This window comes from Gopherus evgoodei, chromosome 1 (assembly GCF_007399415.2).
Source record: "Gopherus evgoodei ecotype Sinaloan lineage chromosome 1, rGopEvg1_v1.p, whole genome shotgun sequence".
NCBI classification, from domain to species: domain Eukaryota; kingdom Metazoa; phylum Chordata; order Testudines; family Testudinidae; genus Gopherus; species Gopherus evgoodei.
The window spans coordinates 123,676,878-123,703,872 of record NC_044322.1 but is presented as its reverse complement, the minus strand read 5'-3'; the positions used below and the strand labels follow the sequence as shown (position 1 = coordinate 123,703,872).

General features: G+C 42.0%; 1 protein-coding gene across 3 annotated transcripts in view; it reads right to left on the bottom strand.

The window, feature by feature from the left end:
• Positions 1–13,285: 13,285 nt before the first annotated feature.
• The window catches only part of JADE3 (jade family PHD finger 3), an 89,223-nt gene continuing 75,513 nt past the window's right edge, over positions 13,286–26,995 (bottom strand). For 2 of the 3 annotated variants that reach the window (XM_030571378.1, XM_030571388.1), the window contains 5 exons: positions 24,488–24,655; positions 21,040–21,156; positions 19,237–19,710; positions 17,699–17,816; positions 13,286–16,643 (listed from right to left, as the gene is read on the bottom strand). In XM_030571378.1, the coding sequence (XP_030427238.1) occupies positions 15,745–16,643; positions 17,699–17,816; positions 19,237–19,710; positions 21,040–21,156; positions 24,488–24,655 (1,776 nt within the window). In that variant the 3' untranslated portion in view covers positions 13,286–15,744. Of the gene's footprint in view, positions 16,644–17,392; positions 17,478–17,698; positions 17,817–19,236; positions 19,711–21,039; positions 21,157–24,487; positions 24,656–26,995 lie in introns of all 3 variants that reach the window. The other variant, XM_030571398.1, reaches the window with a different exon arrangement.

The following is a 26,995-nucleotide window of genomic DNA, read 5'->3' as shown; positions in this document are numbered from 1 at the left end:
GATGATGGACATTGTACAGTTTACTCATACCAGCAAACTTGTTGACATATATCCTAATGTGTGCATTGTTACTCATATTCTACTGACAATTCCTGTAACAGTAGCATCAGGAGAACGGAGTTTCTCAAAACTAAAGGTCATTAAAAACTATCTCCATTCTATGAGTGAGGAACACTTGACTGGTCTTGCTATTCTTGCAATCGAACAAGACATCACTTTGTCTTTGTCATACGGTGACATTATTCCTGATTTTACAGCCAAAAAAGCCAGAAAGATTGCTTTTAATTAAAAACAAATCCTTGTTTCATACCCCTCTTCATATAAATGGCATTATTTCATAGCTGCATTGTGTTGACAGCTCATAGTCATCCTTATGTTCAACCAATATACCTGGGTTTTTCTCCTCTATAACTTCCAACTGATAAATCCCCAGCTTATAGCAAAAATTCTTGTTGTTAGTCCCTAAGTGCATGACCTTCCATTTTGCACTATTAAATTTCACCCCATTTCTCTTACTCCAGTTGTCATATAACTCTTCATATAAATTTCCAATAAAATGTTGACAAATTAAAAAAAATATATTATTTGCATCATTCTGTCAAATCAGATTTTTTTCTATAGTGCTACTTCTTTAGTGCTAGTCCATCAGCATTACAGTGTGCTTAACTATGTTAAACTGGTTTTAATAACACGCATGTGGCAAGCTTACACTATTGGAAAACTTATGTTTGTTTTGCTAAGAGCAAGATAGGCTCAGGGGCACCAATTTAATAATGCCGCCTAGGGCACCATAAATCCTAAGGACAGTCCTGGTAACCACCTCATCTGGTGAAGACAAGATTGCTCCCAGAACTAGCAGGCTCACCTTTCCCTTCTGAATATTCTTACAGGGCCTATTGTGGGTGTCCAGGCAATGGCAAGTAGGAATCCTGCACCAATCCTGGGTGTCTAGGGTAGGCCTCCCACTACCCCAATATTGCCAGTAGAATGGATCAACTGACAGAGGAGGGCCCCATGGCATAGGGTGGCACCTATTTCTTGGCCAGTCGTACTTGGTCGAAGGTCAGAACCCCACTCTTCTGGACCACCTGTCTTGTGCCACCTCCCATGTTATTTCATGCATGGAATGCATGTTGCGACCATCACGCAAAGAAGTAGTAACACCTATGTCTGTAGACCTACGTGATTTACTATTTGAAAGTAGTTGCAGGTGATTATGAACAATTGAGGTTCATGATTTCTGGCAACTTTATTCCTCTCTAAAACTCCAGAAGGGGAATAAAGTGAGAAGAATGTAGGCTTCTGGTTGAGGCACTGGACCAGGACTTAATAGATCTTCTCCTGCCAGACTTCTTGTATGACCTTGGGCAAACCACTGTATCTTTCTGCTTCTCTTTCCCCATGTATAAAACAAGTATAATAATAATGCTTCATTGCCTCATGAGGAGTGAAGATAAGTACATAGGATAGATCCACCCGCCGAGATTTTGCATTTTCTCCTGTATGCTTTGAAGTTTTCTTTCATGCTGGCTGACATTTTGGTTCTTACGTTCTTTGGTTTTAGCAAATGCAAACAATATATCCTATGATTAGTATTGAGCCTTCATGCTCTTCTCCTGCATCAGTCATGGGATTCTTTTCTTTTTCTAAATACTGTGATGCTTTGTTTTGTCTTGGTTCTGTGGATTTCAGTTCACTGCAGCCTCCTCTCCCTCCTCAGTTTTGAACCTTGCTATCCTCCTGCATTAAGACACCCAATTAACAAGACATTTCTGCCTGTAATTTTCCATCATGTTCCTTTTCTATACTGGTCACTATATACCAGCTGCTAAATCTCTCAAGCTTGAGAAGTTAGCAAGTGACAAAACAAAGAACATTTTAACTTTGCAGAGCTCCAGTGACTGTTTGGGCAAGGGCAGCTCTCTCTCATTAGCATTCTGCCATCAAGTACCTCGACTTGGATTCAAATATCATTGGAGACTTTATTTTAAATTTAACTTTGTTATAGTGTTTAGGAATGAAACTTTCCCCTCACTCCACCCTTTCCCACACGTCTGTCCTCTAAACAGCTACTGGATTTTCTCTTAGGCCACGTCTACACTACAGCATAAAATCGAAATTATTAAAACCGGTTTTATAAAACTGGTTTTATAAAATCGATTTTACGCGTCCACACTAGGGCACATTAATTCGGTGGTGTGCATCCATGGTCCTAGGCTACCATCGATTTCCGGAGCGGTGCACTCTGGGTAGCTCAGTAAAAGAATGAGACCAATAACTTCGATTTCCGTCCACACTAACCCTAAATCGATATAGTAATATCGATTTTAGGGTTACCTCTCGTTGGGGAGGAGTACAGAAATCGATTTTAAGAGCCCTTAAAATCGATTTAAAGTGCCTTGTAGTGTGGACGGGTACAGCGTTAAATCGATTTAATACTGTTTAAATCGATTTAACGCTGTAGTGTGGACCAGGCCTTAGAGATCACCTTGTTTTAGATCAGGGGTTCTCAAACTGGGGGTCACGAGCGGTCAGCCTCCACCCCAAATCCTGCTTTGCCTCCAGCATTTATAATGATGTTAAATTAAAAACTTTTTTTTATATATTTATTGGGGGGGGGAGTCACACTCAGAGGCTTGCTATGTGAAAAGGGTCACCAGTAAAAAAGTTTGAGAGCCACTGTTTTAGATTCTGTGCCAGGGTGTGGGTGCAGAGGATCTGTGTGACTGAATAGACAGAGAGGAAGCCCTTAAGTGAAAAGTGCCTCAGATAGTAAAGGCTTGCTTTGTATAGCTTATGCAAAGGAGAGGAGAAATATAGACAAGAAGGGAGTTCAGCTGGATGTGTTAACAAGGGTAGAGTAACTGCCAGGTAGTAAATGACTGCTCATGACCCAGTAGTGATTTCACAGCAGCCCCAGCCAGGCTTTGGCTGCTGTTCCCCTTTTCTTGCAAAATGTGAATCTCACAAATTTGCCAATCATGAAATGTGGATAAAATTACAGCTTGCGAAAGTTCTTTAGTAGGAGATAGCTGCACCTTGAATCAATCTGGTCAGTTTCTTTACTCCTTTCAGTTGGGATTTTTATTCAGCTCTTGCTGCCCTTTTTTTTTTTTTTAGCATGGCTTGTAAACATTAAAACAAGCTACTGTTAGGGCATAGCCTAAGAGAAAATTAACAGCTCTTCTATGCTCTACTGAACTACAACACTGAGGCTGTCTTTTTCTAGCTCCCACAACAAATATTTTGAACTCTGAACTGTGGTTAGCCAGCATGATACTAAACAGTTTTCCTACATCAGTAGTTGTGGTTATAAAATGCTAATACAATTTTAATTATGAAACAGAGGATGGAATTTACTGGTTCTTTAATGTTAAATACAAATGTTAAATGGATAAATGAAAAATTAAGGTGCTTTAAACTAAAAAAGATTCACCATGGAGGATTTTTTGCCAATAGAAGCTTAGAGGGATGGTTCAGACAAGCTGCCAAACAATGAACTGCAAGGGGGCTTCATCAGACAAGTGATCCCACTGGACAGACTGGTTCAGGTGCTAGTATGTTTACTGCACACACTCTAGTTCCAAGAGATATGGAGCACACACTGATGCATACTAGCTGAGAGCTCTGTCGAGTTAATAGTTTAGGACTACCGAAATGTCAGAATACCTCACCCTTTGTCTCAAGCTGGACATATCACAAGTTTTCCTCTGCTTTTGTTTAATGGAAAGCCTACTAATTCCTTTGAGCCACCCCCCTTCATCAGTTCTGAACACTCTCCACCCTAAGCAATGACATCGTAATTTGGAGCCAGAAGAAGTCGGAGGTGACAGGCTGGGTAATACGGCTCACGGCTGAACACCCAGATTTGTTAGCACCAACCCTAACAGAGGAAAAATGTTTTCTGATCTTCCTTGGGCATCACTTGCTTTTCAGAACCAACATATTATATTTGAAAATTTGGATCAGTGTGCCTTTTTCACATTTAACACTTCCTCCCTTGGCAATATCTGTTTTAAAGAGCAAGAGTCATGTTTGTTTAATACTGTTGCATCCATTAATAGCTGTCTACTCTTAGGAATTTGCCCATCGTAGTCAATATCCTACTTTAGAAAAAAATTAACTAGTCTAGCTGTTAGATGTAATTTAGATAGTATACTATCAGTACCTATGGTCAGCTGGCTATAAAGCAGGAATCAGCACTGCCAAGAAGTTACCTTTAGCGACAAATGGTTCCTAGCACGAACATTGAAGCAGATGCTTTTTGATCACACTTACATTAGTAGGTGGCAAGTAGACCAAGGAGAGATCAAATTTCTACAAGTCTTTTTGATTTTCCATTTACTAGTCTGTATCAGAATCACATTTCAATGTGAATTTTCATGCAGACAGTCTGTCCTGAACAATGGATACCCACTTTACAAAAAGCCTTCCCTAAGGAGCTAAAAATGTTTAGATGTAATAACAAAGGCTTATGCCTGAGGGTAGACTTGATGCCGCATCAAATTAAGCTCACATTTCTAACATGGTTATACTACTATACGGTCAACATTTCACATTAATACAGAAACAGAAAATTCACTACCAAGTTTCACTGCTTAGCTAATGTGATTGGCAATGACAAGACACTGAATTTTTGGCAACCCTAACAGCAAACTCAAATACATGTGGTCTCTCAACCCAAAGACGGATCTCCAACCCAACCAGCACTTGCCTCCTGATCCACACCACAGCCAGTAGAAACTCACTCCATCTAGCACACCTTGCCCCAAATCAGCCACCATTTTCTCCTGCAACCACGAGGATTGTGAGACTGGGTCAAAAGAAGATGCACCAGGTTTTGGGGTCCCAAGTAGGGGAAGTTTGAAAACACCTTCTCTAGGGACCATTGCACTGAATGATTGCTAAGGTACATTAAATAATTTAAAATCAGCCTTGAAAGTCTGATTTCTCTTATAAAACTACTAGAAGCACAGAAGAGAGCTACTTGCAAGCTGAGATGCAAGGCATCGGACAGGGAGCCCAGTCTGAGGCCCCCTTGAGAGCAGAACAGGTGACATTTCCTGTTGTCCCTTATAGCAAACAGGCCGACCATTGAACACTCCAGGTTGCAAAGATAGTGTGGAGGATGCTGTCTTCAGAGACTACTCATGACTCAGCAAAAAAATTCCTGCAGAGATGATTCTAGACTCTGCGCCAAGTGATCACCCATCGGAGTGATACTCTCCTCAATGCAAAACTGCTGCAACCTGATTGCCTCTTGGCAGAGCACTTTTGAGTGTGCTCCTCCTTGCTTATTCACATAATACATTGTAGTGGTATTGTTGGTAAATATGAACCACTGCACCCCTAATATGGGCCCGAAAAGCATGACACATGTTGTAAATCGCCTGACGCTCCAGCACATTGATATTCAGAGAGGACTCTGCTTTGACTAGATCTTATACTTTCAGTGACCACAGATGTGCTCCCCTGCCCATCAGGGAGGCATTGGAGACAACAGTCCTGGTTCGTTAGGGCCAGACAAAAAGAATGCTCTGACAAACAAACATTCTCAAGACGTGTCCACCCTGTAAGGAATCCAGGACCAGTGGATGAAGACGGCCAAATTTGTTCAAGGAGTGAGGCAGGTTTAAGTCCACTCCCATGAAGAAGGATTCTACGTGACTGGGAGGGGTGCTGGAACAATTGGTACAGTGGAAGTGCTGAGAGCCATTGAGACAAACAGTAAATCCTGCATATGATAGAAACCACTTCAAGCCAGGGGGTGTGGCTGCACCCCTAGTTCCAGTACCTATGGTGACTGGACCTGATGGTCAGGCAGATTTACACCTCCTTTTCCTTGCAAATTGCTAATTAGAAGGCACAACTGTCAAAGTACAACTTTGTCACCTGGATGACTGTCTAAATTCACAGACCAGCTGCCTGAGACACGGAGGGGGGCATTCAGGCATTTGTCACCAGCAGGGTTCCAGTTGTTGCTCTTTTCCACCCTATCCCTTCCATGTGAAGCCAGGCTGGCCTGCTTTCACAACGTTTGGGGTTTGATCACCACCAGCATCTGTGCCATCCAGTTCCTTTCTTCTCCTCCCTCTCACAAGATACTGTTCCTTGAGCAGGTTCATGTTCTGCTCATATTGGGAGGGGTGGATGAAGTTTCACTGGATCACCGGTGTCAGGGTTTCTGTTCCTGGTACTTTCTGGTGCCCAAATCCAAGGGAGGAGTAAGACCTTTCTCAACATTTGTGGCCTCAACAAATACATCAGATACCTGAGGCTCCGAATGGTCACTCTATTGACTATCCTCCCGCCGTTGTCTCAGAACAATTGGTTTGCTGTTCTGGACCTTCAGGATGCCTACTTTCATATGGCAATTTTGCCAAGCCACAGAAAATTCCTTTGATTTGTCGTAGCGGAGAGCCATTTCCAGTGTACGGTGCTTCCCTCTGGCTTCTCTTCTTCCCCTCAGATTTTTACCAAATGGCCATCATCATGGCATATCTCAAGAGGAAAGGGATCCACATCTTCCTGTAACTAGATGACTGGTTACTGAGGGGCAGATCCAGATAGGAACTCATTTCTCATATTAGCTCCACCCTGCGCTTGTTCAACTCTCTTGTCTCATCCTAAACAATGGAAAGTCAACTTTGGTTCCCACTCAGAAAATGGAATTCATTGGGGCCCTAATAGACTCTACCAATTCGAGAGCACTGCTCCAAAAGACCTCTGCAGGCTCAAAAAGTGTATCGTTAATAAAAAAGGCAACTCTCCCAGGGGCAGATGACTGTAGGATAGCCACTAACTTGTGAGTGTTCTCCCACAGGAACACCGCTTGAATACCCAGGGAAACGGCTATGCACCACAACAGGTCCTAGTGCACCTTGAAATCCTGCGGTACCAAAGGGGAGGAAGAGCCTAGCACCGTGGAATTGTCCAGGGATGAGAATGAGGCAGTTAATTGTGCCAGAGCTGAATCCTGCTCCAAGGCTGACAGGGCCAGGCAGGATGAATCTGGAGGCTCCTCGAGGGGAAGGTTCACCGGTACCAAGACTTGTGGCAGATCGATGGTCACTGCTACAGACCTGGTCAATGATCTCGACCTCAAGCAGCATGAGGAGTGGGATCTATATGTCTGTGCAGTGGCCCCTGGAGGCCATTGGTATGGTTAGGGCACTGGTAGCCAGTAGGTTCCGGAGCAGGGGCCTGTCCCAACCACGAGACAAGCACCAATCTTGATATCCATAGCACTCCATGAACACCCCTCGCTCAGGACATGGAAAGCAAGAGGAATAAGATTCAACCTCAGACGCCGAGGAGACCTGGGGGATAGCTGTGGGGCCAGCCCTGAGAGTGCAGGCAGCCAGTCCGACTTGTCCATAGCCCAGAACGATGGAGGGGGCTGGCACCGACAATGGAAATGATAGCACCAGCATTGAGTATGCCTCTGTTGTTTCCGGTGCTGGAACAATGTTGATCCTGAAGTCGTCATCAGTACCGAAGTAAATAATGGTGCCAAAGTGGAAAATGGTAACTGTTGCTATGGGGGGGAGGGATAGCTCAGTGGTTTGAGCATTGGCTCCCTAAAACCAGGGTTGTGAGTTCAATCCTTGAGGGGGCCATTTAGGGACTGGTCCTGCTTTGACCAGGGGTTTGGACTATCTGATTTCCTGAGGTCCCTTCCAACCCTAATAATCTATGATTCTATGATTTCCCGCCACAAGAGGGTAATGGTGGTACCAAAGATGTTCTAGGTGCTGAGGAGGTCCCTCATGCCAAGTACAGTACCAACCCCATTTCCACTGTGTATAGAAGGGAAATATCGGGGTGCAGCATCAACAGATCCATAAGTTCAGCAGCCCACACAGCCAATGGGGGCCATAAAGGGCACAGCCCTGCCAAAGTCCTGAACCAAGGGAAGGGTTGGGACAGACAAGTAGAGGTGGTCTGCCTGATACACCACCGGCATGGAAGCAGCTGGTGCTGGCAACGCCCTCATCAGTACTGGACTCAATGCATGCCCAGGGCTGGAACTGGACTCAATGGTACAGGGTGTCTGGCCTCTGTGCACAGTGTTGGGGAGTGGGTGACTGGTCCTGCTCTATCCGACCCACCAGTATTCATCCCGTGCTGATCCACATGCTTTCTGGAGTGGGGAGACAAGTTCCCATAGGACCTGGATCAGCCCCATTGGTCTTATGTGACTTTTTCCTCGGTGCACTTGAGGAGGAACAATTCCAGCTCCAGGATGCAAAGCAGCAGCACTCCAAATCTGAGAGTGACCTGCAGTCTGACGAGGGCTGCATAGCCTGAGAGAGTAGGTGTTGTTTCAGATGAAGATCCCCGCCACTTGAGTCTGTTTCATGAACAATCTGCAAATCAAACACTGCTCTTTGCCATGGGCTTCGCATAGGCATAACAAGCACCGTGTGTGGGGACTGTTGTTGGGGATCATTCCCCCACACATCAGATAATGTTTAAACCCTGGTGAGGGCAGCACCAGGGAACACTTAAACTAAGTCTAACACACACTTTACTAGGTATACTAATGAACTATATACAACTAGAAAAGTTGTCACTGAATAGAAGATTATAAGGTTGAAAACCTCAGCGCTCCAACTCCAGCCACTGGTGGTAAGAAGGACCTGAGGGGCGGGGAGGAGTCAGGGTAGCACCACCTCATATAGGCATGGGAGAGGCTAAAGCCATGAGGTGTGAGCTCCACCCCTCCATGGGTATTGCTAGGTAAAATTCTCCAGCCCTGGCATGCTGGGTGTGCACACACCTAAGTGGCTGCATCTACTCAAAGAAGAATTAACGCTTCAGCTCTTTGTGTAGTAATTGCCTGCCCACAACAAAAAAGATTAATAGTAATTTTTTATATATACATACCGCCGTATTTGTGTGGAAGTGATATCCATGTGATGTATTCAGTTCATCATGCACTCTAATCATATCTCCTGTGTTTTGCCAATCAATCTCTCCTCTCATTTAATGTATCTGAAGACTTATGAGGCCCCCTCTTCTAATCTTTTTTCTCAGACTAAACATGCCAGTTTTTTTTTTTAAATCTTTCCTCACAGGTCATGTTTTCTACATTTAAGTTTTGTTGCTGACCTCTGGACTCTCTCCAGTTTGTTCACATCTTTCTTAAAGTGTAGTGTCCAGAACTGGACACAGTACTCCAAATAAGTGTCAAGTAGAGCAGGAAAATTACCTCCCTGGTCTTACATGCAACACTTCTGTTAATATACCCATCATCACACTAGCCCTTTTTGCAGCTGCATCACATTGTTGGCTCATATTCAATTTGTGATCTTCTGTAATCCCCAGATCCTTCAGTACTGCCTCCTAGTCAGTTATTCCCCATTTTGTATTTGTGCATTTTATTTTTCCTTCTTAAGTGTAGTACTTTACAGATCTTGAATTTACTTTACACATCTTGAATTTCATCTTGTTAATTTCAGACCAGTTCTCCAATTTGTCATAGGGTGACCAGATGTCCTGATTTTATAGGGACAGTCCTGATTTTTGGGTCTTTTTCTTATATAGGCTCCTATTACCCCCACCCCATCCCGATTTTTCACATTTGCTGTCTGGTGACCCTAATTTTGCAAGGTAATTTTGAATTCTAGTCTTGTCCTCTGAAGTGCTAAGAACCCTTCCCAATTTGGTGCCATCCACAAATTTTATAAGCATATGCTCCACTCCAAGTCATTCATGAAAATATTCACTAGTATTGAAGCCAGAACAGACCACTATGGGACCCCAGTAGATACATCCCTCCAGTTTGACAGCAAACTGTTTATAACTACCCCAAGTATGGCCTTTCAACTAGGTTTGCACCCACCTTAGGGTAATTTCATCTAGGCCTCATTTCCCTACTTTGCTTATGAGAAAGTCACATAGTACTGTGTCAGAAACCTTACTAGTAGCATATTGACAGCTTCCCTCATCCAATAGGCCAGTATTAGTCAAAGAAAGAAATTAGATCAGCTTGGCATGATTTGTTCTTGACAAATCCATGCTGGTTATTACTTACTATCCTATTATCTTCTAGGTGATTATAAATGATTAATAATTTGTTCCAGTATTTTCCCAGGTATCAAAGTTAGACAACTGGTCTGTAATTCCCAAAAGATATTTGGGGCCATTTTTAGAAATTAACATTTAGAATTTCTCTCCCTTTGAGTTTTGGGATGCATGGTGCATAGGGACCTTGACATTATAAGTGCCAGGATTAAAAACAGAAATCAATAATAGTTGTGAAACACTGAATTGTTCCCTCTGTAAATAGGGGGGGCATAGCCAAGATACACAATGCTGTAGGGGTAGTGTACAGATTTTATTGGCACTCGTTTGGGATAATCTGGGTTAACTCACTTGTAAGCATAACTGGTGAAACCACTGTACTCATCCAATATTGATAAAATCCCTATTCTTAACAGTGGTGGTGCCTAGAAGTAGTACTCGGGCTGCAGGTAGCAATCTTCAACCCTTCCCTACACTCTATCCTGGAAGTTGACTATATTTTCAAAGTGAACGTGAGGACACTGGTCAAAGGCGTCACTGGAAGCCCTTTGCTGGGGATAAGGTGAGGAACTGGGTAGCAAAAGGGGTGCACCTTCCAACTCAGCCCATGTCTCCTTATTTGTCCCACTAATCAACTCTTACCTCATTGCACTCAACCCATCCCCCTACCAGCTTAGAAACTTCAGGCTTCCTCAACTCAACTCCCTCCTGCTCAGTAGTACTCATCCTCCAGCTTGTATACTACCTACTTCACTTCTCCACAGGTCAGAACCACCCCTCAGCTCTGAACTCCTCTAACCAAACACTCATGCTAAGGCCTGGTCTACACTACAGCGTTAAATCGATTTAAACAGCGTTAAATCGATTTAACGCTGTACCCGTCCACACTACAAGGCACTTAAAATCGATTTTAAGGGGTCTTAAAATCGATTTCTGTACTCCTGCTCAACGAGAGTAACCCTAAAATCGATATTACTATATCGATTTAGGGTTAGTGTGGACGGAAATCGAAGTTATTGGTCCCATTCTTTTACTGAGCTACCCAGAGTGCACCACTCCGGAAATCGATGGTAGCCTGGGACCATGGACGCACACCACCGAAGTAATGTGCCCTAGTGTGGACGCGTAAAATCAATTTTATAAAACCTGTTTTATAAAATCAATTTTATTAATTTCGATTTTACTCTGTAGTGTGGACGTGGCCTAAGAATACACTGTTCCCCCCTCCACTCCCCACATGTCCCTAACACACTCAGAATTCTTCCGAAGTCTGGGAAAGCAGGGCACAACTAGAAGGAAGTTTGAGCAATGACAGGGCAGTCTGGTGCTTTGTAGGGGTATATACTTTAGGGAAAGTTTCTGTCATCAGTTAAAAAAAACAACACCATATATGTGCTATGATTAAATCAGTGAATGTGATACAGATGGAGTAGGAAAGAGTATTAACTTGTTTTGGGATTTTCCCTTTCTGGCTCTCTTTTGGGAATCAAAACAAGCAGATTCCTGACATTTAGGAATCAGCTGAGTTGCCTTAACCACCATTTGTCTAGAAAAGACGGGGGCTAATTGTCCTGATTTAATCCTCAACAGATCTTGTGGCCTCTAAAGAAAGCAGCATCTGGTGCCAGTCAGGACCAGCTAAACAGTCCATGTCTTTGGGAGGGAAGCAAGTCACAGGTTGGAAGCTGCTAACTATCCACACCTCTCCCCTGATAGAATGCGGGTTCGCGTACAAAGCAGTAATGCTCTGACACGCAGCGTGTTAAGGGTGGCGGGCCAGGGCTGAGGGGTTTGATAAGGGGCAGAGGGTCTCCCTCAGGGTCTAGGGGGAAGGAGCTGTGGGAGGGCACTTTTGGGGGCCCCGCAGTCCCAGAGTGGCCTGGATTAACGGGGTGCCGGGAGCAGCCCGCTCTGCTTCCCTCGCCCCGGCCCAGCCGTATTGTTCAGGGGAAGGGATCCCTCTGCACTCACCAGCAGCGGCGGAAGCGGAGCAGCCCAGCCCCAGGCCGCTCCACTCCACCAGCTCGCAGCCGCAGCGCTCCGCTTCCTGCCACAGGTGAGTACGGGGGGCACCCTTTCTCCAACCTCCCTGCACTCACCGACGGCGGGAAGCGGAGTGCCCTGGCTGGGGCTGGGCTGCTCCGCTTCCTGCCGCTGGCGGTGAGTGCCTGTCAGGGGGTAAGGGGGAGTGGATAGAGGTCGGAGCAGTCAGGGAACAAGGAACGGGGAGGGGGCAAAGCAAGTTTGATATAACTCGGTCTCACCTATAACGCGGTGAGATTTTTTGTCTCCCAAAGTCTGCGTTATATCGGGGTAGAGGTGTACTTCCAAATGTGTGGACAGTGAAGCTACATATGCTGGGGTTAAGACCATGGAGGACTGCAGTTGGAAAACCCCAGCTAGGGAATCTGAATTGTGACTGGGGAGTAAGGAGTGGAGGGGTTGGAATATTTTAGTATATTTGCTCTTCTAGTTCAGGGGAGAACAAATGGAAAATCTATTCCACCCTTGAGAGAGAGAGAAGGAATGGACTGGTGACTATTTTCAGGGCGCATCCCTTTAACAAGCAAACAGCCCATCTCTTTTCCTTTGAGAGGCTAGCCCCTTGGAAACTGCATTCCCGTTCTGTGCCTTTGCTGCATGAAATTTCCTGAAGAGCCAGAAGGACTCAACAGTAGCCAGGTGTACTGTGGCTCCAACCAGTGGCAGCAGGTGGTACTTCAGGATGTTGTATTTAAGGAAAAAAACCCACAGAGATGTGGCTTAGCTCTATTAATCCCTAACAACCATCCGCCTCATTTGTACCACAGCACCATGTCCGTGTGTGAACAAGTGTACATGGCCCATTTATATGTTTTCTCCATATTTAGTTGTACCCAGCCAGGCAAAAATACAGGTGACTTTCCACAGTGAAGGAGGAACACAAGTGTTTAAGTAAGGCTTGTGTGGTAAATTGTCTGTATGTTTACCTTGATGGCCAGTAATAAAAAACAAAAACAAGTTAACTGTTTACCAGATAATCCTGGATCAGGTCAGTATTCAAAGTATCCTGTCCAATCACCATCTCCGGAGTTTCTTTTTCAGGAGGTTGTGCGGGAAGCAGTTTTGCTAAAGTGCCAACTTGTTAAAATGCTTCTGAGTATGCAAAAATATTAATTTGCACGTGACAGGTGTGGAATCACTTTTGTTAAATTGATTGGTTTAGCAACCTACCACACAAAGGATAAATCCCTGAATAAATCACAACAAATGAAAATACTGTTAGCAGTTTCATAATTTAATGAAAAAGTACTTGTAAAAAGGGGACATCTGTAAAAGACTGATTCCATCTTGGAAAATTGTGTGTGCGCGCATATGTGTATATATATAAAAACAAAATGCAAAAAACAAAATTAACAAATAAGGTTAAGAGGTAATACTTCAAACAGTTAGCCACCGAACACACAATAAAAACTAGCAAGTACGTTTTGGGGACTATATTTAGAACTACATAACCAAAGGCTCCTTCATGTATCTATTAAAATCATGTAAAAATTAGCTAACCTATTGCTCACACTGGAAAGAGTTACATCCCCAATGAAGCAATAATCTGGATTTTTGCTGAAGCACCATTTCCCTCCCCTCATCTTTTTCATATGCAGCTGGGCCTGAAACATGACTGTTCTGCCAAGATAAGCTCCATATAATTTTATGGCCAGAAAAAGAATGAATAATAAATATTGAAGGAGAACTAAGAATCAGAGCTAGAATACAAATGAGTGGATATTTGTTTACTCATTCTGAATGACCCATGGCTTAGGAACAAAAAGTACTTCCTATTAAAATAAAGTATATGGAAACCTAAAAATGCTACTGCATATTTACATCGAAAGAAAAATTGAAAATACATCTCTAGAAAGACAAATTACATAAATATACAGAAAATCAGGAAGTGAAAGAAAATTAAGGATTCATGAAACAAAGAGCACAGAACTGCAAGATTTATTTTGTATTTCACCACTGAAGTGTTCTCTAGCCCCTGACCAGTAACTATTGTGAGGAATATTTCAAAGTTTAATCATCTAAATTATTTTGTTGTACTTTCCCAAACTAAGAGCAATAAAATAAATTAAGGCGTTGAAGAAAATCAAGCTGTCATTTGTATTCTGCTAAACATCTTTATATTGGGAGTTTAATGTTTTCCTTTTGGATGAAATTCACCACAAGCAAAGGAAACTATAAAGCAAGACCCTCTGCAATACCTATGCTCCGTTTCAGTCCTTGATGTGGGACAGTGGGCTTTGCCCATTTATGACTGAAATGTCATTTCATCAGACACAAGAGAATTACTCTTGGTTAACAGAACTTATGAAAATAAGGTTTTTAATTCAAACCAAATAAACCATGTGCAGTAAAGAATAAAATAGGACTTTTTTCTGAGGTTGGGTGAAAGCTAGCATATTAGCATTTGCAACTTTTAAAACTTGTGCAAAGCACTTTTAGTTTGGGAAATAGAAACTAATTAGAGGTGGCTAAGCAGCTTAATGTAGTCATACGTCTTACATATGCTTCCAGATTTATCTAGCAATAAAAATGTGCTTCAAATAATGACTGGCTAAATTTTTTCAAACCTATGTTTCTAAAGTTAAGCTCCTAAACCCCTATTTAGTCACCTAGGCTTGGAAATTTTAGCCTATATAAAAAAGGTCAGACAAAATGATTTTCAGTTCAAGTTTTTTTGTTTTTTTTAACATACCAGGTATAAATGCCTCCAGATGTGAAATCTCAAGTTTCAAGAGGAACCTAGCATCCTCGGTGATTGCCTAAAATTTAAGTGTCAAATAGCATTTTTCTTTGAAGTAGTAAATCTACTTTTGTAAACACTATCCACAAATTTAGTTATCTTTACTTGTTAGCTGGGTAAAATATTTACAAGTGCATCCCACAACAAGCAACTATGTACAAAGATAAAAAAACTGAAGTACTAGAAGTTGAATATTTACAAAATAAAGTGAATTACTGTCAAGAGAAACACAACCTTTAGCCAGAGCAAAGTATGGGGGCACATCCAGAGGTCAGTGAGTTCAGCAGCATTTGTGATACTTGCTTCTACCCTGCAGAGAGAGTTTACAAGCATCACTGGAGTTCTAACCTTTCTGCAGAACAGGATCCCCATTTAGTAGTCACTTAGACCACAATCCGACAGAGAACTTAAACATGTGCTTTAAATTTAAAGTGTGTGAGCACTCCCACTGGAGTCAATGGAACTAGTCATGTGCTTAAAGTTTTAAGCACATGCTTAAGTTTTTGCTGATCAGGGTCATATTGCAGGTGCAACAGGAATGCAGTTTTAGTGTCTGCATTAATCTTTTACAGCATTTTGCAGAGCAATGCAAGGACTCCTTTAATACCTGGTCCAGCAGCACAAAATTGACATTTTTAACAATGCCTTACACAAAAGGCAGGTAAAAAGGCAGCAGCTCCTGGAGTTATGCAAAGATTAACAGCTCCATACTCTCCCAGATGTTAACCTGTAATAAATGATATTGATTTCTACACAACCTTGACTATCCCATTAAAATCGCAGGCCAATTCACTACTGAAAACTACTCTCTTTTTTCACTGTATTTCTTCCTAATGTAGGTCCTGCACTGTTTTCTGAAACCCTCTGATGCCTAGGTTTGCACCGATACACTGGATTATGTGAAGGCTGAGTTACCCCTTAGGGGTTTATAATCACCTTTGTACTGAACTGTGAGAAATAATATTTTTTTTGTTTCTATTGTGACAATCTCTACCAAAGTCCTTATTTTGGCTCTCTCTCTCTGAGCTGCTTCTCCTTAATCTGACTTGTTCTTTATTCTCATCACTTTCTGCTTCAGAGTCACTTAGCTCCAAATCAGGGCAATACCCGTCATTATCCTGGTAAGGAGCGCCTCCTGTCTGGAATTCAGGAGTCTGTTTACTCCACAAACGTTCTTTTGTAGAAAGCCGCCTTGTTGGCTTTTCACAGTACCTCAGATCATCTGTGGTCCTTACCAAACTGTTGGTAGCCTCTTTAAAGGACCTGCTAAAATGTTCTATTGTAGATTTTCTAAAATTGCTTTGACTAGCCAAATGAGCAGTGAGCACAGATTCTTGTTCATATGGTGTCTGGCTGGATCTGTCTCTCTGAGTTACATCTCCAGCCCTGCCCATTAAACCATTGGATTTTGTAAGTCTTGAGTTCTCTTGCTGCATTTTTCCATTTCCAATGGAAGACTGCCCATGCAATGCAGCTTGAAGTGCTAATGGTTTACCAGATGACTGCCCACGATGAAACTCTGGTGACTGTGCAGGTCCAGAAACGTTTGTTTCATTCCTAGTCTTGCCAATCCCTACCAATAACCCATTACTTCGGTTGTCATGCTGATACCTAGAGTATGATTTTGCTTTAATTTCAAATGACTCCTTTGACATGTGCACATTCCTTTTGTTGTAAACTGTGGTGTTGTCTGGAGACAGGGGTCTGTTGCCAGTTTTCAGCAAGTTATTTTTGCAGTCACCCAGCGCTGACTTGGGCATTTTTAATTTCAAGGTGATTCTGGGAGGTGGGTAGAACAGTGTGTTCTCTAGTGCACTTGTCAGAGAATGGCCTGAGAGAGAAAACAGAAAAGATGTATTTAAAAGGTGGTAAGACTTTCATTAAACTTCATTAAATAGTTTTCCTATCTATAAAAAGCATGCACACGTTAAGGGGCAATTTCAATTAGTCTAACAATTACTATTGAGATGCATTTAGGATGTTAAGGAGAAGCCAATAACTAAAAATTAAATTGTTCCAAAGCACCAAACAGAATTTATATAAGCATTTTAATATTTCTATTCTGTAAGGACAATTTTTTCTTCAAATTTATAGTTTGAAACTATGTATTCTTTAAAACGTTTTTCACCCAATATATTACAGACTGTATTATATAAATACACAGCCCCTGTATTCAGTTTAAAATAATCATACAGAGTACATAGTCTTCCTCATTCTGGAAGCTTCAATCATTGTTTCATGACATTCACTAGAAAAATAAGGCACAAAGTTGTTTTTGGAACATTAGCATTCCAAGGCAGCTACTATCCATTTTTAACTTAATAAAACATTATGTGGGGTGGGCAAAAATGACAAATCTCAAACTGAGAAACTTGTTTGAAACTTTCATGACATATGAAAGGAGACATGAGAATAGTGTGAATTTGTCAATCATTCTCCCCATCTCTGTCTGAAGGAAATTAACAAGTTAACAATTCTCCTTCAACTGAGGACAGACCAATAAAAGTGTGCAATATATAGCCACTGTAGGGAAAATGGGAGTATAGAACAGTAACCCAAAGAGAGAATCCCACAACCTACCTGATGCAGATACCAGTAATACAGCTGTGGTGCCTAGATGCTACAGTGATTGGTATCTCATCTGTATATGGCACCCCATAAATATCTAGGATAGGATGGAATACCAAAGTATGACTCTGGAGAAGATGAAAATGCTGTGCATGTGCTGCTAAATAAAAAAGCTGGCAAGGAGAGTGCATACTTAGAAAGCTCATTAAAAACACAGATTTACAGTGTTTAAAATACCAATAGTGACATGGGCCAGACATACCCAGAGTCAGAATCTTTAGCCGATACAATTACTGTTATTTTGTATGTATAGATTACCTGCAGCAATTTCCTGATTAATGAGCTGGACTTGCAAATTGAAGACTTGTTCGTGTACTTTACTGTGGGACAATTTCAGTTTCTCTCTTCTGCTCACCATGTAGCAGAGATTCCTTACCTACAGTAAAAAAACCCAGAGATTTTAGAATTTTCTCTTTTTTAAAAAAGTGGTCAAGAATATTACATTAACATTTCAATTCTTGAACAAAGCATCTTCACACACGTAAAGCCCTATAATAGAAAAGCTCCATGGTGAATTTTATAGAATCATATGCAACTATAAGCCAAGTATTTTTAATTACAAGGATTTAAAAAAAATAATTAAAGAAGATGCTAAAAGCGATCTGTAAATCAGTTGGTCAAATTCCCATCTATATTAGCAACAAGTCAACAAATAAGCAAGTTATATGACGAGCCATCAAGCAGATTTTAGAACTCACATTTTTCTCTCTTAAATCCCACACCACATAGTCCATTCGGATCACCAGCTGCTACTCTGGTATATTACTCCAGCTGGTACAGAACTTGTGTGGGATCAGCCTGCAGGAAGGCTGATCAGTACTCTTTTTTTCTTTTTTAAATACAGCCATATTTTTTTGAAGCTACTGTAATTTTATAAAGTAATACATTGTACAAAAACATACAATAGTTTGTTTTTCTTAACAGCACACCTACCATGCTAGGAAACCATACTGACATGGGGATTCCATGAATATTACTTAAGATTCAAGTTAAGGATGACCCCCGAGTCGGTCAGGCTATTAGGCCACTTAGCTCTCATATTGCTGAAATTTGACACAGTGACTTACTTTAAAATGATGCTCTCAGTTCCCACATAATTTTGCCAATTTTGAAAGGCTTTTCAGAATCAGTCCTTTTGGATAATCACTTTAATAGTTTTTTTGGGGGGAGGGGTTAAAACTATTTCAGGGGTTAGAGCCCGCTGCTTTCACTCACTCATTTACGTTAATAGCAATATTTCCACCCAGTATAATGGTAGCAGAACCAGGTGCTAAATTGCTTGATAAAATTTAAAAAATTTTGTGGAACACAGACAGCCTATTTGCTGAGTGTTCCCCATGGCACACAATTAGACCTGTTCCAAAAAAAAAAAAATAATCAGAATTTGTCCTATAAGAAATTCCAACATTTGTCTTAATCCCAAAATGAGACAAAAAGTTGAAATATTCCACAAAAACTGTCAATAAGTTCAGAAAATTTTGTTCTCATTCCAGACATTTCAAAATGTCACCATATTCAAAAAATTCATTGCGAAGAGTTTTCCTGTAAAAATAAAATAAAATTGTAAACTTGTGCTGAAATCAACCCCACGGTTGTTTCTGATTGAAGTTTACACATTAGTTCTCAGACTCTGACATCAAGGGACTTTTCAGACAGAGCTGGACGTAATATACTTCTGATTTTATCAGAATAAAGTTGAAAAAAGCGTTACAGGAAATTTTAAGCATAGCATTTAAGGGAAGAACCTCGCTCACCTATAGGTATGTAGTCAAAAAATCTTTACCACCCACTCTTACCCTTTCTAGATCCTGCCTCAAGTGCATGAACATCCTCATGCGGGTATGGATGCTGTCTTCTTTTGGCTGCACCAAGGCGTTTTCTTCATCCTCCTTGGGAGGAAACAATGGTTTGTTAAGGTTACTTTTCCGCTTTAATTTCCAGTAATTATAAATGAAGTCCACAGCAATTTTAGGAAGGCCCAGTTCAGCTGCAACATCTTCCACTTTAACTAATGAGTAGAACTCCTCCTCCAGCTCTCTCAGTTTCTGAGCACGCAGACTAGTTTTCTCACTCTCTGTTTGCTTCTGGTCTGCCATGCTCTTGGGGTTCTCATCAACGTCAGGCACCGAATTCTGCTTGTTTTTGCTATGCTTTAGGCAGTACGACTTGAACTTGACTTCATCCCCATCATCCAAAATGGCCTTCATCTCTAGGCTATGCTCAAAGGCACAGGTGACATGAAAGGCAGTGATGCAGCTTTTCACAGAGCACTATGAGTGAAACACTAGAGTCAGTCAATAGTAGCAATGAAAAGAGAAAAAGGACCAAGGGATACTTTAATTACATAAAACCCACCCCTTTAAATACACTTTTCCATGTTATACTTAAAAAATTAGTGAGTCTTAGGTACTCCTCAGCTGAGAAACTGAATGTTAAGTTTCATCCCAAAGCAAGTCAATTCTTCCACATTAAAATCCCATAAATAATAAGTGTGTTATAATAGAAACTGCAATTTAATCTTAAGTAGGGAAATTCAAACTTATAAATATTTAGTACATCTTAGATCCGAGTAGATGACAAAACCAAATCTGAGTAAACTAGGTTATCTGGCTAACAGTTCCAGTATTTTCTGCCTCTGATTTCACAGAACCTATAATTACATCCTCTTTCAAAAGGAAGGTAAGTTTAGAACTTTTCTTCTTCTGTCAGTAAGATGTTAAATTGAAGACACTTCTGTCCATCTCTGGCAATTGTCCACTTGGTAGTTAAATATCCCATAGTTTTATTCAAAGGCAGTTCTTTGTCTTGACCAGGACACTAGCTCTGGAGTTCCCTTTTGTTCTGAGCCCACTTCGGAGATTCAGGTCCATGCACACCCCCCTTTCTAAGAGATAGGGCAGGAGGGTGTACCTGGTACCCAGGAGACCAAAGGCAGGAGGTGCCTTTCTTGCTCCTCCCCACACAAAGGTATTGAACAGGGCCGCACTGAAGGCCTAGGGTCAGCCAGGGAGTGGAAGATTGCATCTGGTGAGTACTGACCCAGCCCCCTCCTGACCCTGTGAGCCCTTCAATGTGGCCCCATACACTTCCCTGCGCAGGCTCTGTACGGCAGGGGACGCAGACAGGGCTCTGTCCCCCCAGGTCACACTGAAGGACTGATGGGTTCAGGAGGGGCAGGGGCAGTACTCCCCAGGGACACCCTTCTGGTCCCCTGCCAGCCTCCTTGGCAGAGGAGGGTAACTGCCAGTTGGTGGCTGCTGCAGCAGTGAAAGAGCAAGATGGACAGGGAGACTGGTCCCATTAGCTGAGAAAGCCTGCACCCTGTCCCCTTCCTCTGCCACACAGAGCCCCCTGCTGAGCTCAGCCCAGTCAGGTCTACATGCTCCCACCCCCTGATAATCTCATCACTCCCCCTCACACACACTTTGAAAATCTCTGCTCTAGCTCAAAAGTTTCCTAATGTCCAAGACTGTTTAATTAGCTGTTGCTAAGAGCATGGCAGCTGCCATGTTTGCAAACAATGTGAAAAATGCTATTTAAATCCAAATTCTATTTTTCATGCTCAGACAGATAGAAGTCATTGCAGAGCTGGTACATACCTGAATGCAGGCACCAGTTTTAAGTTTGCATAAGCTACAGACTAAAGCCCATCGACTTGGCGGAATGTGAGACACTTTTGTGATTGGTTCCATCCTTTCTGGGCAAGCAATGCTAACCTGCAAACAAAAATAGTGCAGGAAGCATTTATTTATCAGAACAATTTAAAAAAAGTTCTACCTCTTAGTACATTAGTAAAAAATAAATACCTCCAGTAAAATCAAACTACATTGCTACAGCATCTGGTAAACTGGCAACGAAATGTGAAAAGCAGTGATAGAAAGCGGGGACTTGAAGGAGTTTAGAGCTTGGGACCCTGCAGAGTCTAGCAGGCAGGAATGCACACAGAGCTTAGCCTATGGTTCAATATTAATCTTGATCCATCCAGCACCACAATTTTGGGGTGATTCCCATCACATTACAATTATGTAAATCTATATTCCTTCATATTACTGAAATTCCTGATTTATAATCCATCTCCTTACATATATTTCTGACTGTATAGCCCATTTTATAAATGCTCTAATTTTCTCTTTCATTAAGAGATTTAGGATACTTTGAAAGATGCTACTTTGAAAGATAAAACATTGTTACACTCTGGCTGAATTTATAAGGCTACTTTAGCAGTGATTAAATTCTTTTTAACCAAGATAATACAGAAATTCTCAGAAAATTACATTAACAGGAAATTAAAAATTACTGTCCAGTGATCTGAACACACACTTTGCACATACTGCATTAATTTCAATGATGTTCTCATTTCAGAACAATCACTATGTCACTATGCAACTTTGTGAAACCAGGTAAAGTACACAGCAACTGTTAAAGATATTACACAGAGAAATTCAAATCCCTCAACGAAAACTGTTGCTCTGTAGCTATTAATTACACTGAGGATGCACGTGCTATTTTATCAGGAAATAAGTCAAGCGTGTAAGTAAAAGGGAAGGAAAATGAAATAATTAATTGTCCATAAATTGCAGTGGCACCTCACAAACTAAGAGCTTGCAATAGTAATGCTTCCATGTAAGTCACTCAGGCATGGTCTACACTACGCGTTTAAACCGATTTTAGCAGCATTAAACCGAATTAACGCTGTACCCGTCCACACTATGAGGCCCTTTATAGCGATATAAAGGGCTCTTTAAATCGGTTTCTGTACTCGTCCCCGAGAGGAGTAGCACTAAAATCGGTATTACCATATTGGATTAGGGTTAGTGTGGCCGCAAATTGACGGTACTGGCCTCCGGGCGGTATCCCACAGTGCACCACTGTGACTGCTCTGGACAGCAATCTGAACTCGGATGCAGTGGCCAGGTAAACAGGAAAAGCCCCATGAACTTTTGAATTACATTTCCTGTTTGCCCAGCGTGGAGCTCTGATCAGCACAGGTGGCGATGCAGTCCCAAATCCAAAAAGAGCTCCAGCATGGACCGTACGGGAGGTACTGGATCTGATCGCTGTATGGGGAGACAAATCTGTTCTATCAAAGCTCCGTTACAGAAGACAAAACGCCAGAGTGTTTGAAAAAAATCTCCAGGCTACACAGTGCTGCGTGACAAGCATAACGGAAAGCCAAAGAATCAAATGGCCGCTCATGGAGGGAGGGAGGGGGTACTGAGGACTCCAGCTATCCCACAGTCCCCAGCAGTCTCCGAAAAATATTTACATTCTTGGCTGAGCTCCCAATGCCTGTAGGTTCAAACACATTGTCCGGCGTGGTTCAGGGTATAGCTCGTCAATTTACTCCCTCCCCCCACATGAAAGAAAAGGGAAAGAAATCGTTTCTTGACTTCTTTCAATGTCACCCTATGTCTACTGAATGCTGCTGGTAGATGCGATGCTGCGTCAGTGAAGAGCAGTATCCGCTCCTCTCCCCTCCTCGGTGGCAGATGGTGCAGGACTGCTAGCCATCCTTGTCATCAGCCCGTGAGTGCTCCTGGCTGGCCTCAGGTGAGGCTGGCTGGGGGCACCTGGGTAAAAATAGGAATGATTCCCGGTCATTCCCAGTAGATGGTACAGAATGACTGGTAACCGTCCTCATCATAGCAACTGGGGGCTGAGCTCCATCAGCCCCCTCCCTTTCCCGTGTAAATAAAAGATTCTGTACTGCCTGGACTGTCATAGCAGCGGGATGCTGGGCTCCTCTCCACCACACTGCTTAATGTCCTGCCTGGACTGTCATAGCAGCGGGATGCTGGGCTCCTCTCCACCACACTGCTTAATGTCCTGCCTGGACTGTCATAGCAGCGGGAGGCTGCCTCCCCCTCATTTTATCTCACTAACAAGTCACTGTTTCTCATTCCTGCATTCTTTATAACTTCATGACACAAATGGGGGGGACACTGCCACAGTAGCCCAGGAAGGCTGGGGAGGAGGGAAGCAACGGGTGGGGTTGTTGCAGGGGCAACCCCCATGAATGGCATGCAGCTCATCATTTCTGCGGGATCTGGCATGAAGCAGCTGTGCTCTCTGATACACTGGTTCTCTAGTACACTTGCCCCATATTCTAGGCAGGACTGACTATTTTTAGATACCATAAAGGAGGGATTGATTCGGGGAGTCATTCCCATTTTTGCCTTTGCGCTCCCGGCCGACCTCAGCCAGGGGCACCCATGATAGCAGCAGACAGTACAGAACGACAGATAACCGTCATCTCATTGCCAATTTACAATGGCAGCAGACGGTACAGAATGACTGATAACCATCTCTGCTATCATGTAAAAGCAAGTGAATGCTGGTGTGTAGTGCTGCAGTATTGCCTCTGCCAGCGGCATCAGGTAGACATACGGTGACAGTAAAAAAAAAAAAAAAAAAGCTGGACGGGCTCCATGGCTGCTGTGCTTTGGCGTCTGCCAGGGCAATCCAGGGAAAAAGGGCGCGAAATGATTGTCTGCCATTGCTTTCCCAGAGGAAGGAATGAGTGACAACATTTACCCAGAACCACCCGCGACAATGATTTTTGCCCCATCAGGCACTGGGATCTCAACCCAGAATTCCAAGGGGCGGGGGAGACTGCGGGAACTATGGGATAGCTACGGAATAGCTACCCACAGTGCAACGCTCCGGAGATCGACGCTAGCCTCAGACCACGGACCATACCACCGAATTAATATGCTTAGTGTGGCCGCGTGCACTCGACTTTATACAATCTGTTTTACAAAACCGGTTTATGTAAAATTGGAATAATCCCGTAGTGTAGACGTACCCTCAGTTGCTTGTAACATGGCTAAAAAGTGCTTACTACAATAAAAAGGAAGGAAAAGAATGCTATTCTTAGCTGTACATGACTTGGACAGTCCAATTTTTATAAATCATGCAAACCTCATCAGAATACATATAGTATTAAGTTATTATCCCCTTAACTCAATATTAAGATGAGGCACAGTAAGCGGTAAGGATAATGATGAGAAAAAGAATGTGTAAAAAAGGTACATAAATTAGTTTTACCTCTGGAATCCAGAGGGCACAGCTCACATGTGCCCACTTGGTCCCTGTCCTAGTAGCTTTCATGGCACCTCCTCTCTTTGGACACAGGAGACACTGAGGATGTATTCCCAGAACACAAGTGCGACACAGCCAGCTGCCTTCGGGAACCTTTAAGATTCCATAACATGCCTTGGGACAAAGGAAAATTCTCTCTGCTTCAGCGTATAGGTGAGACAATATCAGAGGCTTACATCAATGACTATCATATTTTTAAAAAATTGCACTCTACACATCTTACCCAAACACAACACTTTCTCTTGGATGTAATTAGTACCTCCTTATAAAAAACACACCAATCAGAATGGATACAAATTAAATGTTAAATGTAATGGGGTGGGTGGCTTTCAAAAGCAGAGAGAGCAGTTGGGTACCCAACTACCACTGAAAGCCAATAAAAGGTGGGCACTAACTGTCCTTGGTATCTTTGATAATCTCTCCATAAAAAGTTATTACAGTTAAAACAAAGTCAGGGGATGCAAAAGTTATCGTTCTTACAACAAATTATTTTCCCTTTTTTTTGTAAAATTTATGTTAAACTATACACAACATGTAAAACATGGTGCCGAAGGATGCTTACTTTTGCATTTGTCTTTCTACAATGGTAGCTCTGGATATTTAATCAAAATTAATTTAAAAAAATTATATGGAAAAAAATTTCCTGTGATTAATAATACCATTTACAATGGTTCCAGGTATATGTTTTGAAGGTCACTGAGGATTCTTCCCATCTTCACACCTTTGCTACAGCTGTTTGACTGGAGATTGTTTTGTGTCAGGTTGGATTACAACAACAGTGCATAACTATGTTGGTTGTATCCTGCCAACTGAAATAGCTTTTTTTTCCCTAAATGGAAGCTTAGAATTTTTAAAGTATTGCAAAGTGTAGCAAAAATTGTGGAAACATCCTAGAATCTTCTCTGTGTCCACCATTTCCGGCTCTGAGGAATGCATGCTTTGCAAAGTTTGAGAAATGGAAATAGATATCCTGATACTCATTTTTAATATATATATATATGCGCTGAAAGTCTCAAACTACTAGTTTCCACAAATGTCTGATTCCACGTGGCTACTCCAAGGTCCTGTTTATTAATAGATTTTTATCAGAAGTTTTCTACCATTCCTGCTTTAGGGTTAGCAATGTCGAAAGCCCTACTTTTAGATGGGCCAAGCTGCAGCCATGGTTTTAAAATTCAGTTTATTAGAGATACTCTGAGGAGCACTAGAGGACAGAGCTTAAAGGACCAGAAGCCTGTCTACACTAGGGCCCGCAACACTACTGATAGATTTTTTGTTTTTAATTCTCCCAAATGTCAACCAACCCTAAGGATTCTAGTGCCTCAAGTCACTCAATAGACTTCACAGAATTAGTGTTTCTAGACTAAAGCAATACACATATTGACATCTCAAATTATAATCACAGAAACATCTGAAAATTTTAAGTTCACACAACAACTCAGCTCATCTTAGGAATATCACACATACATTAGGCATTAGATAGAACATACAGTAACAAAATAATACCTGCAAGGATGCTGAGGTACAGTGGCTACGGAAAGTGAATTTTCCAATCTGGACTATTAAAGTTTTAGTAGACATTTTCCCGTTAGATAAAAATCCAGATTTTAAAAATATTCCCTTATGGGAAAGTCTGTTCTTACTGTTCTGAAAAAAATGCATAGTCTCATGCTGGCTTTTTGACTTCAAGATTTCAGTATCAAAATTAAGCATAAGAATATAAAGAGCAGCAAAATGAGGAAGACAAAATTCTTTTGAATGTGTCAGAATACTTATAATAAGCAGCAAAGTCAAATTAATCTCTCAACACTGTAAACCTTTTTTTTTTTTCCAAAGAAAAAAATTTGAGTGGCAAGGTCGAAAAACGTAACAGTACTTTTTTTAAAAAAACCCAATAGAGGGAGCTCTTGCCTAAGAAATGATTTAGCAAGTCAGCTTTTCATTTTATGTGATATTTTAAGTTGGAATAGGAAAAGGTACAGAATGAGGCAACAAAAATTAGGGGAATGGAACAGCTTTCATATGAGGCAAGATTAATAAGACTGGGACTGTTCATCTTGGAAAAGAGACAACTAAGGGAGGGGACATGAGAGAGGTCTGTAACATCATGACTGGTGTGGAAAAAGTAAATAAGGAAGTGTTATTTACTCTTTATAACACAAAAAGTAGGGGTCATCCAATGAAATTAATAGGCAGATTTAAAACAAACAAAAGGAAGCAATGCTTCCCACAATGCACAGTCAACCTGTGGAACTCTTTGCCAGAGGATGCCGTGAAGGCCAAGCTTGTAACTGGATTCAAAAAAGAACGGAGGTAAGTTCCTGGAGGTCCATCAATGGCTATTAGCCAGGACAGTCCGGGATGGTGTCCCTAGCCTCTATTTGCCAGAAGCTGAGAATGATGATTACCTGTTCTGTTCATTCCCTCTGGGGCACCTGGCATTGGCCACTGTCA